Genomic DNA, 19,999 nt, shown 5'->3' on the forward strand with positions numbered 1-19,999 from the left:
CTTAATATTATTTAGCCCATGATGAAATATTAAAATTTTATCCTCGCATTTTTCTTAGTTTTCTCTAACTCAATTAAATTATTAATTATAAATTTAATTTTTCAAAAATAACCCATTTCAACCAAATAAATCCTAATTTTTCTTTCGCTTTGTTTCCGTGGCCGCCATGACCTGGTTAGCATAACCTGCTATTTCCATTAGTATCTCTAAGATTGTTCATGGGCCATAGCCACTACACTCAAACTACCTTGTTGTTCAGCGCTTGGTTACCAGCATCCAAGTCACCATAATCTTCTAGCTGTTTGGATTATGACATGCGCTTTCTTTGCTTCAGGATTAGTATTAAAGGATTTACAAGTGAGTATCAATGCAGATTTAAGATTAAGGTATCGTTGTTATTTGATAGCTTATAAGAGGATGCAACCAGCATCCCAGTATTTTTCCACTTGCTTTCCACGTTTTCTATTGAGTAGGGACCATAAGCAGCACATCATCATCATCATCCCAGAACGCTTGCAAATTTTTTGCCATTTGTTAGTATATCTGCTTTGTACTCTGACCTTCCAGCAAGTTCATTAGAGAACAGAGATAAAAACCAATGTGACATAGGAAAAGAGCATGCAAATCTGTTTCATCTAGGCAATGGGATAGCAAGAGTGTTCAGCTTTTACTCGAAACAGGTAAGAGCTTCTGCTACTGCAATGGGATTTCGTCAAGCTCAGGCAGTTATAGTGCATTTCCGTCCGAAAAAAAACAAATCAAGGTAGATGTTACAATATCAGAATAGGCACCAAAAATTCAAGATCATGAGAAACTGGAAAAACACTCCTTTATTTCGTACAAATCCAACAAATTGTTACAAAATGACAACCTAAATCTGTAACAGGCGACAAGCCAGCATGAATAACAAACCTTCTGTTTTACCACTTATTCTCTGGTATGAACAAATCAATCATATACCACTATATCAACTTGTGAATTACAGCAACTATAATATGGAAGAGGGGAAAAAAAAACTATTAATATCATGAGTATAATACAACCAGCTCGACGACTCCTTTTTGCATAAACCTTGAAAATCCAATCACTAACTCGGTCTCATCCCAAAACAGACACGAGAGGAACTTCTGTTCTTCACCTCCAAAGCAAACAACAAACTCAGGACGCAAAACAATTCATAAGAAAAATTAACCTGCAACCAGAAGAAATCAAGAGTCAATGCAAGTGGTGTTACTATTTCAGTGTTGGTCATATTTATAGTACAATAGTAGGCATCACAGACTTTAACAAAGACTAAATGCAGCTTAGCAAGTAAAATATACACAAGTAGTAAATAAAATTTCCAGGAAGAATTCCTTCAACAAAGAAGAAAAATTACCCCCCAGCTTTGAGGGCTGCAAAGAATCTCAAATAGAAACTTGCAGAACTCAATAACAAACGTAATACAACACAGTCGGTTTGACACTTTTTGTATGCAAGGATAGCTATCAAAATAGGATAAAATCAGTATTATATGATCAATTCCAACAATTCAATACCCAGTTAGCTTAATGATTTTCCAAAAATAATGTCTGGTTTCCTCGAATCTGAAAGGAACTCCTACAAAGCAATGTAGCATTAATCAAATGATCCTGAACCCAAAGTTAGAGAAATCATTATCATTTCTAATCTGCCCTTAGTCAAAATGACATTTGAAGCCAATATTACACTCATCCAATGAAAAATTACCAAATCAAACTCTTCATCGAAGATTAAATACATCATGTTGAAATGAGAATAATAAACAACAGGTTTGGATAAAAAAGTAGCTCCTTATAGTAAGAGGGCAAGTTAAAATATAATACATAATGCCAGTCATGTTGTTCTTTGGGTTACCCCTGGTGATGTTGAAGTACTTCTCTTTTACTCCAACATGTCACTGTCCCATATGTTGTAAAGCAGTGGATGTTAAATAAATCATATCCTGGTAAAGAATAAGCTTCCTAAAATTTTTGTTTCCAATTCTGGATGTAAATTCTTACAGAACTTGAAGTTTGAATAACAGATTTGTCATTCTTTCAACCAATTGTAGCTCAGTCTAGTACATTTTAATTTGGGGATAGTATAACTAAATTATGCTGCATCAATGCACCCAGCATAAAATAGTTAGAAGATAGGATAAAATTGGAACCCCTTAATTCAATAGACAGAGTAATATTGACTTACCTATCTTACTTGGTAGAAACATAGCATTTGGAAAGAAGAACTACTGAATGCGGAAGCATTGCCAAAACTCCTAAAGAATGCTCAATCATCAGCAACAAAAAATCAAACGTTCTCCAACATATAATGAAGTTTTGGAACCCGCCGACGAAACAATGGCTCCAGCCTGAAAGATGGAATACCAGTCTCCCACCTTTTAACGTCATACATCTCATTCCATGCCTGTACAATCTCATAAATTTTGAATCCCAATCCTGCAGCAATTGCAAAGCGGTAGCAATTATCATCTTAATAGTAAATTGTATAAAATAACACAAATAGCATAGATGCTGGTAATTTATACTCTATGTACCTTCAAGAGCAGTTTCATTGGAACAATGGTTCTTTATCATGACAGCTATATCTGTCGGAGAAGCACCGGCAAGTTCAAACTTCTCAACTGCAACCTCCAAACATTCTTCCCAAGTTGGTAGCTCTAGCTTATATTCCACAACAGAGCGCTCATAGAGCATGGTACCCCATAAGAGGTATATTTGAGAAGCCATATTTGCTGCCTGCTCTGCTGCTTCTTCAGCAGATACATCTTTCAATAGCCCATCCAACCCAAATTTCTGCAGCTGGTCTTTGTATTTGTCAAATTTGGAAAGCCCGTTCAGATGCTGCTCCTGCATCTCTTCCCACATCTGCATACCTTTCTCCATGCAGTCCTCAGCCTTGTTATAAAGAACAAGGACCTCCTCAGACGGCCCTTTTTCTAGTTCCAGCTTGCTTCCAATAGCATGATACCAACAAAGCTTGGCTTCATCAAACTGCTGTTGCCCAAGTGCAAGAAAGCCTTCATAGAAGTCTGGTTTAATATTTAAAGCTTCTTGGTACCTTCTTCCTGCCTTGTCATATTCTTTCTTTGCCCACTCGTATCCATTCTTAACCTGTGCAAGCATAGACTCCCTTGAACCATCTTCAGAAAAGAATACCCGCTTCCTTGCCTTGGACATATGAACATTTCCCCAATTAAACAAAGCCAAAGCTGCCATCTCTTGGAACTTATCCGCAGCAATATCAAAAATTTCCTGTGCTTCTTCACTTGTCACAGTGTCCTCCATTGCCTCTGAATATAATTTCATACCAAGTTCATGAAGATCCAAGTATGAATCAGAATCAAAGCCAACATGGTTCTTGAACAACCTTGCAAACTGGACAATCCAATCGTCTATGGTAATTGGTCTCTTTTCAACATCTACACCTTTCCCGACATTGCCATTCTCAACAGCATCACTCATTTTGTTATCAATCTTGTGCACCTCCTGTTCAATTCTCATCCCCTCATAAACTGGTTCTAGATCACGATCGACTTCGACAACATAGAACCTAAGCGACCCTTGAGAATCACTTGATGATTCTGCCAGCCTTAGCTCTTCTGTAGTAGTTATTGTAATCAAATCTCCTTCTGCATCCCTATATTTCATAAGGACACCCTTCAAGCCGGGATACCTATCTCTGACTATATCCCTCAGCAGTCCAACACTACAATTGACAGGCAACTGAGCCCACCTGATATCCTCCCCAAAGACCAACTTCACTGTCTTGGTAATCACCTTCTCGTCTTTGACATCCTTCATACGCACTTTCTCCTCTTTGACATCCTTTGTAAGCACTTTCTCCTCCTGGACATCCTTTGCAAGCACTTTCTCCTCTTTGACATCCTTTGCAAGCACTTTATCTTCTTCAATAGTCTTAGTTACTACCTCTTTGTCCTTAATAACAGCATTCACCTTCTTGTCCTCCACAACTATCTTATCCTCATCATCTGCTTTCCCCTTCACCAATTTATCATTCTTCTTCTTCTTCTTCTTTACCTTCTCCACCACCTTACGCAAACGGGCGGCGCCAGTCTGCTCGACATTAGCCAAACCAATTAATTTCTCGTCAAAATTTACACCTTTCTCAGTCATAGCCTTTTTAATGCTTTCCATTATTTCCAACGCCGTCAAATTATTGGGTTCCATACTCAAAACATTATTAACATCCCTCAAAGCCAGATCCAGTCTATTCAAAGCCTCATAACACTTAGCTCTTTTCAACAAAGCTTTACTATACTTGGGAGAAACATCTAAAGCTAAATTACACTCGTTGATAGCTCGGGGATACTCACCTAGACCCATTTGCATATAGCAAGCGGCCATGTTGCTTCGAAGATAAGCGACATCGATGTGGTTTTTGGGAAGTAACTTGACGGCTTTTTCGTACTTTAACATGGCACCTTCGTGGTCGCGCTTCTGAAAGAGTTTGTTCCCTTCTTCTTTGAGGTCTTGCGCCATGTTGATAAAAATTGCTGTGTCTTCATCGAAAGCCTTCGATGTCCGATCCGTCATGAGTTTGCTCTGCTTACTATTTGCGTCACCGGTTCTGGGTGAATCCGGGTTCTTCTTTTTCCCAATTGGCTTTCCCATTTGATAGATTCTAAGATAAATGAATAGATAAAAGAAACCCTTTAAAAATCAAAGCTCTTTAAGTGCAAACTCTGATTAAATATCAATCAAAACACTCTTTATAACCATCAAACGACCATGAAAGCGGGAGGGGGAAAACAATACAATAAAAAATCATATAGCTATAATAATTGAAAACAAGAGCCCAAACAAACCACAATACGAAAACAAAAGAAAAATCTGTTTTTTTTTTGTCTCTCTATAACCAGAATACGACAGAAGTGACGCAGAGAGAGATTAGCGTTCAATCTCCAATCTCTTATGTGTTTTATCTAAAAAGGGAAGAAAAAAGAAACGTTTTTTATCAGGTAAAGCAAGGATTATAGAAGGTAGGAATGGAGGATTTGGTTGCAGAGAGAAATGGGAAGACAGACAAACATTACAGCGGCTTTCTTCTTGGCTAGGGTTTCAAATTCAATCCTCCCAAGAAAGAAGAACAAGGTCAACGTTCCGAGGCAGAAGAAATGCCAAAACTCCATTCATATAGGAGCGCGTGTATGCACGCTGTGGGTACCTGGTGCCTAGTGCCGACATGCCATGAGTCGTGGGCTGGCAACAATTTGCTTTCTAATCTGTATCGCAAATGGATTTTAATCATTTCGTGCATTCACTGGGGACAACAAAAGCACAAGAGCCCGATTATTGGGAAAAAGAATTTATCAGTTAAATTTCAATTTTCATGATTTCTTTTATTTAATACAAATAAAATAATCAACAAAATTTTTCACAGTACGAGGAATGGAATTTCGTGATCATAATTTACATTTATTTTCATCAAACTAATATTTTAAAGTTCTTGTAATTCTATAAATAAGAATATTAAGTTTTTTTATCAATTTAATTTTTATCTATCAATTTTTACAAATTTTGTTGTCTAAAATTATTTGTTATTTTAAAAAATTAGGTAAATATAATTAATTTTTATAATATTTTGTATTTTTAATTATTCTATTTGTAGTGGAAGATTTAAAAAAATATTGCAATTAAAGGAATCATTTTTTTTATAGGAAAGAAATTATAGTTAGATAAGATAAAACGTAATATCGGATGGAGTAGTGGCATGCCAAAAACATGCTATGATACTAAGTAATAGCCATGCGCCAAATGTTTTTCTTAATTTGGAATAATCTTTTACTTCTATTAGGTTGACCGGAGTAATTCATTAGAGAAAGTACGAGAGAAAATAGAAATAAAAAGCCACGCGCTTTAAGTGATGCGGGACGGGACGGGACGGGACGGGACCAGAATAACTGACCCAGTACTACGCTAAGCCGGCAAGAGAAGCTGTAGACGTTCTATTCCTAACTGTATTATTCCTTTATTAAATTATCCGACAAGGTCACAAAACCAGGTCCCCACGTTTGCATTAAATACTAATAAATTAAGAACAAAAAGAGTGCCACGTCACATGTTCATAGGTGAAGTACAATTCAAGCCAACATCCAAAGATAAAAATATACCTTACCATCGTGTTTCAAGGTACCAGAGATGAAATATAAGTCGAATTTATTAATAATAATAAATACATTTATTGGTAATATATTTATTATATATATAACAATTAACAATCCTACTCGGAATGAATCCAATAGTTATTTATATTAAGTAATAATAATAATAATAATAATAAATGTTCAAATGTTCACCACCTCCTTGTACGAGTACTAGCTAGGCGTTATTTTGGGCGAGAGTGAGTCGCCATGACAGGAAATAAACCTTTCAAGTGTACTTTCTTCACATATTAAGAAGATTTTCCAAAAGGGTACATACATATATACAAATTGATGGCAACAGGCATCGCCTCCATATCATAGCCAGCCAGGTTTGCGAGGAAATCAAAGGGAGACACCATCTAAGATAACCTGTTAGGCAGTAGCTCTTTTCCCTTTGCAAAATTGCCACAACTGTAAAAAGCTTCAACTTCTTAGATATACTTCCGGTGAAAAACTCGCTCCGAAGTTAGCAGGTCCATTCTGCAAGTTTGAGTCTCTGCAACAAGCGAAGCACTCGAGCTGTAAGCTTCAGGGCCTGCAAACCAAGTGGATTACCCAAACAGCCATCTTAAAGTCAGGTCATTTCCGTAGTTAAAGCAGCAGGACAGAACTTCCAAGAATCCAGATTCTACAGGTTGAGCAATGTCTCTTTCCCGTTTGTGTAAAACCCTTATGAACTCATCTGTGCTTAAATGCCCATCACGATTTGAGTCGAAGACATGGAAAACGATATCAATCACATTGTCCGTGAGTGTGATGCCACAAACCTGATTTTTACCAAATAAAACATCAGAAGATTTAGAAAATCGTTCAAAAACATAAATATCTACTTTATTCTTCAGAAGATTTCACAACAATTATAAGAACAATTGTATCCTTTACATTGTTATCAATTGTACATCAGCTTCAACCTACCTAGGATTTGTGAGAACATTTTTTTTAAGCTACTTAACTCTGAATGGAGCCAAAAAGTAGCATGGTGAACAAAACTGTTATCCCATCCAAAGACAGAAAAGCTCCACCTGATTATTTCCCATTGAAGTAGATTAATTAAATGAACCAATATGAGATCCACAAATAGTGGAACCTGATTAAGCCCATTTTAATAATATTCCACATATCCATAGCAGATCTCAACATACGGGCACACATATAAACACAGAACAAATTGCTACAGGCATAAAGCAAGGCCAAGTATCTTACTTTGGATGCAGCTCTTTGGAAGTCCTCCCTTGTTAACAGGCCGTTTACTTCCCCATAACTAAAGAGGGCCAAAGAAAGTGGACGCAACTTTTTCCGCAATTCAGCAAAACTTTTGAATTCTTCAAATGTTACTCGAATGTCCTTGAGGTGTGCCTCATTATTCACTTCATCAACCCGATTAAGCAACTTATCTACGTGACTCAAGTCAGCAGAAGCAACTATTGACAATGCAAAATCCTTAGCTGATATGGTCTTTTGTAATTTATAGTCATAATGTGAAAATTCCAATCTCAATATCTGCAAAAAAGACAGTAGTAATCATATAAGAATATTACCACTAACATTGCCCAAAATGAGATTTTAAACTGCTGCGCATCACAAATAGCACTTCCGGGCAATTCAAATGCATGGATCACTTGCCCAACCATACCATAAGTGAAAACAATCATTTCAACTTGATTGAACATGATATCAAACTGTCATAAGCCTTTCCCTGCCCTGCACGAGTTGTGTGCACCTATGGGTTGGGAGAGAAGGCTACTTTCCTGCTGACCTAGTCAAACCAGACACATGAACCAGGTTACATGAATTTCACGCAATATACTTTCCATATGATATGAAATTCCCAAAGAACAAAGCATTCAGCAGGAGAGAGAGGAAGAATAAGAAGAGAAAAGAAAATGCAAATGTATTTTGCTTGTTAACCATTTAACATATCTTACATCCATCTAAATCCACCCTGTCCATTCACTGTTTCAAAAACATTATCATATTTATTGCAACTATTTGACCACTGTTCAATGCAAAAACATACCTAGTACAGTACAAATAAAGGAACTCGCAAGAAATTAGGTGCAAAGCTGCAAGGTTGTCTTTTTCTAAAATAATCTAAATTCCTTGAGACTGACCATCAGTCTCCATCTGTGTACATCATTACAAGTGACAATCAGACTTAATTTAAACATCTAAGGGATAATTGCAGCTGACCGAAGAACTGATTTTATATATCTTTATGACATTTTACTCTTCCGCAGTCGATCAGTTATGGGATATTGCCCTAGGTTTGGAAACACAATCCTGGAGGTGTCAGGTGACACTGACAACATTCAAGTTCTACTTCTAAACAATACACTAAGCTATCTAATGTCGCATTAAAGTCAACTCACGTAGAGGCAGGGCCTTTATGGCTTTTGAATTCCTATTTCTTGCTCAATTTTATCCATTGGCCACACGTTTACCGAAACTTAAAAATGCAACATGCAACAACCGTTCTTTGTTATGGCACCTAAAATATTGCAACAATAAGATCACATTGAATGCGCACCATGTTTATATGGTATTTAGGAGATAAAGGGGAGGTAAAGGTTTACCTCATCATGCAAATCCCTCAAAAACAGGACAAACTTATCATGATGGAGGCGACCATTTCCATCTTTGTCAAAGAAGTACTCCACCAAACCTCCATTTTCCACAGAAGAACTAACTTTCAACACTGTTCGACGTCCATTCTTATGGACAGCCCCTTGTCTGTTGTGAGCTCGCATCAAGGCCATAACTTTCTTAAACTCTTCCTTACTGATCTCTCTAGATACAGAGACAAACACAAATAATCAATAAAAGGCAAAAGAGGACAAGCCTAAAGTCCAAGTTTGACATGCAGCAAAAGTTACCCAGACTGCTAAGCCACATCTATCAACTCAAACAATCTGTAGACATATAATAGGAAAGGGTACAGTGAGTGCGTGCGTGTTTAGCAGATACTATCATCTCTCTGTGTCCAAGGTTTCCATATATACTCACCCGTCGTTGTTAACGTCAAACATTTTGAATGCCACAGAAAAGCTTGATTCTGGAATGCTAAGTAATGTTACAAAAAATATATACCTGTTACAAGTAGAGAGGAAATGCGTTACCCAAAAAGCATTAAAAGCACAATTTAAATATAAGTGAAAGCCAGATACTTGAAACAGAACCAAAAAGTTTTTTCCCAAAACAAGAAAATGAATGCAACGCACAACAGTGATATATAGACAACTCACTCCTTAAATGATATAAGCCCATCACTGTCCAGATCAAATAGCTTAAACAATTCGGATGGAGGACATCTTAGATCGCCAGGCCTCCTCTCCCCACTCAAATATCCTTCTCTAACAAGGTGGGATTCAGAAGGAGGAAAAACAGGAACAACCGCCCGCATCAAATCTGCTGGTTTCATTCGTAACTCACCATCTTGTGCTCGGAAAGATGCAAAGTACTCAAAAACCTTCCAAGGAAAATATGAAATACATCCGTCAAAATCTTGAGAATTCACATGGCCAATCCAGAGGTTTAATGCCTAAAACAATCATTTTAGACCAAAAAAACCAAAAATTAAAACCTTCTCAGGAGGACTCCGCAGCCTTATCCTCTTCTCGTATTTAAAGAAAACCTTTCTCCTATAGGCATCTGCAATGACCAGTTTCAGGAATTCAAACTTAAAAACTTGATCAATTAATGGAGAATCTAAAGTGATAAGCTACATCCACCTCCAAATATAAATTTTGAGCTATAGTCCGGCAACGAAAGTTTGCCAAATGTTGAAGCAGAGCACGGTTTCTCCACCGTCGATCCAGTCGGCCAGTCGGCAAAACTCAACAACGATCTCTTGAAGAATGAGGATTGAGAATCACAAGCAGAATTGGATAGCCAGTGAAATAAGCCTAAGGCGGAGCCCACTGCGATCCCCGAAAACCATCTCCTGAAGGATGATCCATGAGCGTGATTTTCGTTTTCATTGCGTGTGGAGGAGTAGATCAGAGACAATGAAGTAGCAGAGGATGGTTCTGTAGTAGAGTATTGGCGAGCTTGGAGCCGTTGGATTAAGTAAAGTTGATGAATAGACGGTCGAGATCTTTTGAGAGATGGCAAGGCAGGCATGGCGAATCCTTCGGTAACAGATCAACAGAAAAGCGAAGAAGTGAGAAGGGGAATATGGTTCCTTATTCGATTTGCGATATTCACTGATATAACGTCGTTTCAGCATGTGTGGATTGGGCCAACCCGACAGCCATTGGACATGGGTCGGGTAATTCGTAAAGTGGGGGCCTTCACACTAGCCCAATTGAAAATACGAAAGCATAATTTAGGAATGATATTACATGTATTTTGGGAGTGACATGTTTATGTCAAAATGGACTTTCTCATTGTCGTGTCCTATTAAAAAACGAAAAATCATATCTTAATTTTATATTTAAATCATATTTTATAGAATAATTTGATTGGTTTTCTTGAATGTTTTGAATCTGAATCTTCTAATTTTATTTTCCGAAAGTGATCTCTCATCGAATAGGTTGTTACTTATTTTTTTCATAATCTATTTATTTAATTTAATTGAAACTTATTTAAATTAAATTAATCAAAAATTATATTATGTTGAGAAATAGTAATTAAATTAAGAGAAAATAGATTGTATATTTATTGTCTTTAAAGATTATTTCACAACTCCTGATTAAATAAATTCTTCTGAATTTAAATTCTCCAAACATAAAAACATGAGAAATAAAACAAAGAAACCCAATAATGAAGATGCAAAAGGAGCAGAAAAGAGAAGTACAAAATTTTGTAGAAGTGAAAGTCTTTTATAGTTGAAAAAATATAACTGTTGAGACTGTAGTAAAATTAGGGAAAAGAAAAATTCCGACATCAGCTAAAAATCCCCAACGCAAAATATTCAACTGCTAAAAATTTTTAACAGCCAAAAAAATTGAAAATAAAATTGTATTTGATTTAAAATAATTTGAATAACTCAAACAATAATTGTTTACGGATAAATTTTAAAATTCAAACATATGAAAAATAAAAATTTTAGACTTCAATTTATTAACACACATAGAGAGATTAATTTGAATTGCAATTTATTTTTCAGTCCAATTCTATATGCAAGAATTATAAGGTAGAAAGCTTTTGAAACATTTTCACTTTTACAACATATTGAAGTTAATTCAAATCAGTATCAAGTTAAAATTGAGTTTTCTGTTTTAGGAAATTTAATCAAATTTTGCAATGTAAAAAATATTAAAATTAAGACAAAACAAATCTGCAGTACAATTTTGATCTGTTTGAATTTATGAAATTATAAGCACATTGCATTACCCGTCTGCAATTCATAGTACATTAGTTTTACCAGCAGGAAAATAAGAGTTGAACCTGAGTCATCTAGGATAACTCAGTGTCATTTATCAACCGAGCCGAGACTGGCTGGCGCTAATTTGGAATCTAACCAAACCTGCAGCCTTATCTGTTACTTTCGAAGTGTAGCATTTGAGTTTTGATAGGCTGAAGTCTGATTTTATTCATAAAAAAAATAGTAATGAAAAAAAAAATGTGTCCATTCCTTTGTCGATTTTATCCAGGATCTGCGGCTGAAGCTCACCTCTTATCTCAACTGTGGATCAATCTGGCGAGAAATTAAGTGTGTGGTCCATCCCTTTCCTCCATTAATTACGTGTAGATGGACATGTGTTCACGGGCTTGAAATTTGTCCTTACACTCCAACTAAAAAAGTTGGATTTTCAATGCCGTTTTTATTCTCAAGCTAAACTAGCTCCTAACAAAGTAAAGGAGTTGGTTTATCTAGTTTGATAATCTGGCCAAGTTTTTAAACTCGCCCAATCTGTGAAGAACACTAGTCACATGATATCCATCAATCCAAACAAGTAATTGTGTGCCTGAGAACCTGCTTCGAGTTTTGCCAAACAATATCAGTTAATGCAGGTCATCTTATCTTTGTGCTTCTAAAAGGATGGTCTCAACTGAAAGGGAACCCGCGATCTCTATCAATGGGATGATTCCTCTATGAGTTTCCAGTCACATGTACAAGAATGATTCCCCAAGTCATGAGTGGCTTTAAAAATTCACCCTCTGGAATTGTTTATTTGTCTTCCAACCGGTCTGTGATCCGATATCCATGTCAACCTCTCATGATGCTACACGCGTCCCGTGACAACCAATCTCGCAAATGCTTCCAAGTCTCCAATTACATGTAGCACGTCCACACGCAATTTTTGCAAAATGTTACCAATTTCCCGCAGCCGCTTGTGTGTGCACTTCGGGAATTTCCTCTAAACTTTTTCTTTTTATGATATATTTTCCGATCTTTGTTTATATAATGCATTAATACTCAATAATTTACCTTAAAGATGTCCCTTCTTCCAGTATAAATTTTATTATAAATATCGGATTATAACCGAGGATTGTAAAATTTATGTCTCAAAATTTAGGCCTCCTTCCGTAAAAAGTCACGTTAGCGACAATAAACTTCTCACTTCTTCCAACAAAATCCCTTTTCAATCTCTTCAGTTCTCATCATCGCTAAACCCGCATCATCAGTTATAGGGTTACGCAAACAATTACAGAGGACTCCTTTTTCTTTTTCTTTTCGGGATTATTCTCCCCTGATGTAAGACATATTGTGTGCCAGCTGTCTAACCATTTTGAAATGCTTTCCTTCTCCGGCAAACAAGCAATCCCCTTGCCTTTATTTATTTTAAAATTTTCGATTATTTAAATGATTTTTTCTATTTCCACTGTCCAGCCTTTCCATTCTATTTTCTCATCAATTTAAATTATGTATTTTTTTTTCCCCAATTTCCACTGTCCAACGGGGCCAAGGCGTCAGACCTGAAACAAAGAACAGAAAAATCATAAATTCTTAAAAATAAAAAAAATAAACGCAATGAAAAGAATATACCTAGCACGCTCGGTGACGGCACGAGCCACGGATGACGAATAACGGTAACGGTGAACTAATCGGCCCAACCCTAGCGGGTCTGTTAACGTCACATATAACGGCTCTCCCATACCCATTACGCTGCCAACACAACAAACGCATCGGAAGTCAAACCAGACGATGATTTGCAAGTTCTGTTTGAATTTAAGTATACAGGATTAAATCAATTTTAATTTTAATTTTAATTTTGATTAAGGTGATATTAGATTATATTTTTAATGTCCCAAAAATCTCCTTCCATAGCAATTGATATGTACAAAGGATTTCCAAATTTCTGTCTCCCACAAAAATCTCTAGCCTTTTGAGTCTCCGTTTACAAACTCGTCGCGTTGACTCAGTCCCACCTCGGATCAAACTCCATTCGTCCGATTCAACACGGCACCTCTACCAGAAACCGAAACTCGTCTGAGTCGATTCTGTTTCTGACTCATCCATGCACACCTTTGCCGAATCCTAGCATATGTTGCCGGAATCTGTTGAAATAAAACCAAAACAATAACCAACCTGTGGCTCCAACCATAATCAGATATCATCAGCTCTCAACATAACCGACAGCCGACTTGGCCTGGGCCGGAAATCTGCACGACGCCTTTGCTGATGTGAAGACGGGCGAATCAACGCTGTCAACGCTCTCTTCACCCACTCACCCTCAACGCCACCGATCCTAACGAGCGAATTAGTCATCGCCGATCGCCTCATATTCAGCCCGTTGGGCGTATAATGTGCAGAGCCGCTTCCATGACTGTGACCAGTATTCTTGTGCAGACTGCACCGAAACGATCCCCGATGCGTAGTTGGAGAACACATACAAGTCTTCTTCGGAAGAGAGATCGGATTATTCTGCTTGGTAACCGTTATCGACCTGTTAGGAGAACTAGATCTGCCAATAGAAAAACGAAAGGAATGAGACTGGGGAGACGACGTCGTGTAGAGATTAACGCGGGTTGGGGAGGCTGATCTATGGTGGGTAGCATTAAAAAATGCAGTAGGTGGGGAATAGAAACTGGAGCTAGTTGAAGAAGCAAAGGCAGAGGATGATGAAGACGATGTTAAATAAGAATTCGTATGAAGAGTTGGAAATCTTCCACAAGGTGAGAGAGAACGGAGGACTGGTCCGCTAGATCTTCTAGACTCCGAGCTTGTAGCCATTTCTGAGAAGGAAGAAAAGGGGATGAAGGGAGAGAAGAAGAAGAGGGGCTTTTTGGGAATTTCTTCTATAAGGCCCGTAGGCTTGTTGGTTTGGCAAACCTAACGAGTCTCGAGGGCTAAATTTATAGATTAGAAACACAAGGGTATGGTGGTAAATAACGGGATTCGGATGGGTTATCATGTTGTGGTGCTGTTGTTGGTCAAGTTAACCATGGTTAGTATAGGGTCGGTTTGACTACAGGATGTAGTTAAGGCCTGGGGATTCTGATCCAACGGCTGATGTGAAGCGGACTGCACAAGACGACGAAAGAAGGGGCCGTTTGTCTGACAGCTGTTATGGCCATCTAGGAAGACTGGACAGCTACCACGTGTAAAGTTCCTTGGAAACGGTCGCAATGAGAAGTACCAAAATATAGCATTTGAATGTTTGTAATTACGAAATGCCATTCCGTTCTGCTTTTCTATTGCCTAAAATGTTCCGGAAAAAGGAGAGGAAAAAACTTACTTTATTATTATTATTATTATTGTCATTAAAAAATTTAAAAAAAAATTCATAAAATTCACTTATTACGAAATAATCATAATATTTTTACAATATGATACATTTATCCTTTTAACTATTTGATGTTTAAGGGGTCATTATTATTTTAATTAATAACATTAAGCTTTCTTTGCCGGAAATTAATAACATTATGTTCAACTAATTAGATTTAGCGCATTTATTTGTGAATCATTTTCAAAAATGTAATCTTTAGTTTAAGTCTAAATTGAAATTAATTGTATAATAATAATAATAATAATAATAATTTCAGCCAATACAATTTTGTAAATTATTTTTGAAAAACGCTAATGACAGCTTAAAGTGATTATTTAATCTTTTTTATTTTATTAATTAAAATATATAATAATTAATGATCAATTAATAAAAAAATAATAATTATTAATATAATAAATATCTTTAAATCGGAGAAGTATTGGACCAATTCTTATTAGTATTTTTCATTATTTTTTATATAATTTTTTTATATAATATTAAATATTTGTGCAATTTATTTTTTTATAATGATTGGGAATATTTTAAAGTAATAAATGATAAATCTATAAATTTAGAAATTAGAATAAAGGCTTTGCAGTTTTAAAGTATTTTAAATAGCGTAATTGAAATCAGAATGCAACTTTCCTTTCTGGACTGCCGTATTGTGTGAAGCAACCTAACTTTGAGGGAGATGGTGAGAAAAAGGTGAATCACAATAACAATATTAAAGATATATTATAAAATTAAAATTAGTTAACATATTTTAAACTTAAAGTTTTTTTTTTTAAAAAACTTTTGAGAAGAAAAAAAAACAGAGAGAAAGTGTGAGCGTCGTCAGCGTCCATCTATTTTTTTCAATGGAGCGAAAGTTTAGACCTTCGTTTTTAGGGATTTTGTCTTTATCCAGAGAGGAGTTACTGTTGTTGTTGATACCGGCAACTGGGGACTATGCCGCTGCGTCCGGCGATCTTCGCTCCCAAAGGCTATCGTAGCTGTGAACTCCGCCACGTCGCTCTCTTTTGTGAGGTAATGGAGTCCTCAGCCTTATCTGGATTCGAGGCTTGATTTGGGGATTAGTGGTATGCATTTGGTTTGGCGAGGGTTGAACTTAGTTGTTTTCTGGCTTTTTCCCTGTATTTTCTGGGTTTCTCTTTGCTGCTAGTCCTTGTGTTAGAGTGCATGTTCTTCTTTTGGCTTGCATGTCCATGTATTGGATTGCAGGTTGCTTCTAGATGTTTCGTTCTTCCTTTTCTTCTCCAGCTGATGGCAGCAGCGGCAGTGTTGCCGATGTGATGCTGATACATCTGGAGGCAGTGGGACAGTTGAAAATCGATGGTTGCTTCGCCGATGAGTTGGGTTTGAGCCATATGCTTGTAGTTTGTGGATTTGATTTTGACTCTCGTCTCTTGATCTTGGACCGCGGAGCCGATGCAAAACTGCATTGGTAAAAAAATTGTTTTTAAAAAATAAATTTTGGTTTTTATATCTAAACAAAATTAAATGGTGACCAACTCTACATTTTATAATGTATTTGTTAAACGAGTAAATCTATAAATCATATATGATTAAAACAACATATGACTTAAGTAAATATAATCAATGTATATTAAAAGAATTCAACACAATTTTTATAAAATTGTGAATTCTTGGTTTTAAATAAGGAATAAAAATATTATTTTTGTATTTTAAATTTTAATTATTTTATAAAAAATATTTTTCACGTTTAAAATTTTTAAAAAATTTAATCGATATAGTTAAAAAATTAAGTTATTCTGAGAAAAATTAAATAAATTGTCTTATTAAAAAGTATTTTATATAAAAAATATTTTTTAAATAGAATACGTCTATATATACATAGAATAGGGTATTGAGGAAATTTTTTTAAAAATGCTTTAAATGATTATTTTTCAAACATTGACGCATTAAAAATACTTTATACTAGTTTTGTAAATTTCTTTTAATAATAAGAAGTATATACTTCATTACTCCAAGTATACACTTGGTTGAAACTAGCTTGAGACCTTTAAGTCCGAATCAAAATTTTCATTTGACCATCGAATTGGCACAACCTGCAACATTCATCCTTTGCCCAAAAAACGTGAATGTAATTTTGGTGTGAGTTCGGAAAATAATTTCTATTTATTATAAAAAAATATCCAACAATGTAATTTATTTTTTATTGTTTTAAATTTTAAAAAATAAATAGATTAATAAATTTATATATAATAGTATTAATGAGATTATTTTTTTTTTGAAATAGGGGTTGGGAGAGTTGAACCTTAGACCTTTCAAGGCTACATGATACACTTTCCACCAGGCTAAGTCTTGGAGTGCAGTATTAATGAGATTATTAAATTGCACAAAATATTTTTTTAAATAATTGATTTTTTATTAACTAATTTTTTTAAATATTTCAAAATATTAAAAAATATTTATAGTTTTTTTAAAAAATATTATATGTAAAACAAACAGTGTGTTAATATCAAAGCTTTTTTTTTTTTTTTCTAATGAGCGTGAAGGACATTGCAAGTCCATAATTAAAATTCAAATCACGTATTAACTGTATGAACTGTTATTTGAGTTTTAAAATTATATATTAATGACTTCAAAAAAAAATTATATATTAATATAAGAAATATCATAAAGATGTATATTTTAATTATTATAAGATATACGTTTACATTTTTTTTTTCAAAATAAAAAGAAATAAATATGTTATATAATATAAATAGGCTTATAATTAATAAATCATAAAAGTGATTTCACGTTTTTTATAATTAAAATGAAACGCAATGCTATGTCGTATTCAGAACAGTACCTAATATCATCGTCATCATTATTAAATATTAATAATTTAAGTTTCAGTTTATTTTTTTTTTCAATTAAAAATATTAAAATTAAATTAAATTTATTTATTTTTTATTTAAATTTGATATGATTTTTTAGTTGAGTTTGAGATCCTACAAAAATATTTTATTTATGCAAAAATAAATTCAACAATAATCAACGGATTAATAAAAGAAAATAATTATAAAAGGCAATTTGACAAATTAATATTGAGTACAAAATCGTTTTAATGAAGCTAAGGTGCCGCAAATAAAATGAGTTTGCCGGCTGAGGGGTTAGACTGATTCAAATGTTCAATCACACAGGCCATAGCACACTGGTTTTGCCATTAAGTCAACGGACCAGATTTCCTCTCTCTGTCTTTTGTTTTTTTTTTTTTCAACTATTCTGTTAAATTTTGATTATGGAATAGTATTTGGTCAGCCACAGTACCTTAAATAAAATTTCTCAAATAATTGTCTTGTTTGATTTTCAATCAATTTAAAAAAAAAAAACCTAAGAGGCTAAGGGTGTGTGATAAACCCTAACAAGCTAAGGTGATAAGCTGAGGGGTAATATGGTAAATTCCAATGAAACCAGACTAAGGGTGTGTGATAAGCCCTAACAGGCAGCAGCTTGTAACTTTGTATAGGCCTATTGGATTACCTGTCTCCTCAAATTTAAACATTAGTTTTTAAAACTACGAACTCCAATAATACTTCCTGTTCCGAGTATTTTATAATTTTATTTATTTTTATATAAAAATTAATTAAATTTATATTGAATGTGCCTCTATTTATAATATAATTTAAAAGAATAATAAAACTCATCATTAAGGGGTTAAAATATTTCAGTTTTATTTTGAAAAACTAATAAATTGAAATTTATAGAAAAATTAATCAATTTTTTTTTGTATTGAAAAATGAACTGATCCATAATTGAGGCATAAACTGTGGAGAATTCAAGGTAGATTAGGAGCATGACAGCTGTGATAATGATGCTGACCATAATTCTTTAATGGCACCTATAGCAGGTTTTTCTTTTATATATATAATAATTGAAAATGATTTTAATTAATTAAGACTAATTACAATATCATTTTAAACTTGTGTTTTAAGAAATTAATACCGAACTTTAAAAAAAAAAAGATAAAACAAAAGGAAATTAGGTAGCAATTTGATTCTAAGCATTATTATTTTCTTTATTCGCTCAATATAGTTATTTTACCTCAATATATTTCTTTATTCGCTAAATAAATATCTTATTATAAAAATCTTATTATTAGTGAGGAGTTAATGTCATGAATTGGGTGATATGCAGGATAAAGGAAAAATTGTAAGTGAGTTGGGGAAGAGGGAGTGCGACACTCACATGGACATGGGTAGCAGTTGGGAGAATAAAGAGTGGTTGGTTAAGAGGGAAACATGGATTATCAATGTGGTTGGATTGTTTTGGTAAAATTGAAGTGATTTTGATTTGGATTCAGCTAACAAAATATTAATTAAAAAAAAAAAAGATTGCAACACTTAACTCAATGGGACCCATCATTTTGGCCACCAAACCAAATTAAAGCTAATGTAGGAAAAGTGTATTCCCATCTTACCTTTTCTTGGAAGATTTTCTATATGGCAATTCCAATATGCTTATAGATCAAGTTATTCTCATCACATTTGGGACTTTTTCTAAAGCTCCCAATTGCATCTTCACTAGGGTAAACTCACTTTTCATTAAATATGACCAAAACTGTATTCCTTTAATACGATAAATAATTATTAATGTAATCGTAATATTTTATAATAAAATAAATTGCAAATCATAAAAAAAATTACAGAATCTGTTTTACGTATGTTATTTTATCAAGATTACTATTTTATCTCGTAATTTGAGTTTATATGTTATGAGTAATCTAACATAGCTTAACACGTTATAATTTGTTGAAAAGAAAAAACGCTTAGGATGTTCTAATTTAAAAAAAAAAAAAAGAAAAAATATTTACTTGGAATTAATGAAGTGGGAGATGTGTGTTTCCAATTTGAATAACAAAGAAATGATGAATGGATGGGCACGTTAGCAATTTCTCGAGTGCTTGATATTCTTGAAAGATATGAAAGCCTGTATGGCCTAAAGCTGTGGGCCCAAACTTATTAAATTTAGTCACATAGGTAGCCTATCAAATGGACCCCACCCCCTCCCCCAATTAAACATAATAGATGGCATGGGGTCAAAATTCGTCCATCTAACTCACCAATGAACAATAAATTCAATTTTTATTTTAAAAAATTATAATTTAATTTTTATTGAAAAATTAATTAATTCATTTTAAAAAATATATTAA

General features: G+C 34.5%; 3 protein-coding genes across 5 annotated transcripts; all 3 read right to left on the minus strand.

The window, feature by feature from the left end:
• Positions 1-807: 807 nt before the first annotated feature.
• On the minus strand, positions 808-5,222 carry LOC110603585 (protein PHOX1). The gene is made up of 3 exons (XM_021741352.2): positions 2,555-5,222; positions 2,206-2,456; positions 808-1,192 (listed from the first exon to the last, which is right to left on the minus strand). Exons 1-2 carry the CDS (start codon positions 4,650-4,652, stop codon positions 2,308-2,310), a joined length of 2,247 nt encoding a protein of 748 aa, XP_021597044.1. The 5' UTR covers positions 4,653-5,222; the 3' UTR covers positions 808-1,192; positions 2,206-2,307.
• Positions 5,223-6,271: 1,049 nt separating this feature from the next.
• On the minus strand, positions 6,272-10,373 carry LOC110603809 (calcium uptake protein, mitochondrial). Of its 2 annotated transcripts, none has more exons than XM_021741733.2 (7): positions 9,913-10,373; positions 9,765-9,832; positions 9,427-9,650; positions 9,188-9,271; positions 8,758-8,971; positions 7,388-7,684; positions 6,272-6,951 (listed from the first exon to the last, which is right to left on the minus strand). In XM_021741733.2, the coding sequence occupies exons 1-7, from the start codon at positions 10,301-10,303 to the stop codon at positions 6,736-6,738; spliced, it is 1,494 nt and encodes a 497-aa protein (XP_021597425.1). In that variant the 5' UTR covers positions 10,304-10,373; the 3' UTR covers positions 6,272-6,735. The 2 variants fall into 2 exon arrangements, with proteins under 2 accessions (XP_021597425.1, XP_043808012.1); XM_043952077.1 differs by lacking the exon at positions 6,272-6,951 and adding an exon at positions 7,128-7,206.
• A 2,517-nt stretch (positions 10,374-12,890) lies between these two features.
• On the minus strand, positions 12,891-14,408 carry LOC110604145 (uncharacterized serine-rich protein C215.13). Of its 2 annotated transcripts, XR_006349055.1 has the most exons (3): positions 13,659-14,408; positions 13,116-13,235; positions 12,891-13,045 (listed from the first exon to the last, which is right to left on the minus strand). XR_006349055.1 is itself a non-coding variant. In XM_043952116.1 (2 exons), the coding sequence occupies exon 1, from the start codon at positions 14,301-14,303 to the stop codon at positions 13,677-13,679; it is 627 nt and encodes a 208-aa protein (XP_043808051.1). In that variant the 5' UTR covers positions 14,304-14,408; the 3' UTR covers positions 12,891-13,235; positions 13,659-13,676. The 2 variants fall into 2 exon arrangements, 1 of the variants encoding a protein (XP_043808051.1); XM_043952116.1 differs by having other exon boundaries at positions 12,891-13,235.
• Positions 14,409-19,999: the final 5,591 nt, after the last annotated feature.

This window comes from Manihot esculenta, chromosome 16 (assembly GCF_001659605.2).
Source record: "Manihot esculenta cultivar AM560-2 chromosome 16, M.esculenta_v8, whole genome shotgun sequence".
Taxonomy (NCBI): Eukaryota; Viridiplantae; Streptophyta; class Magnoliopsida; order Malpighiales; family Euphorbiaceae; genus Manihot; species Manihot esculenta.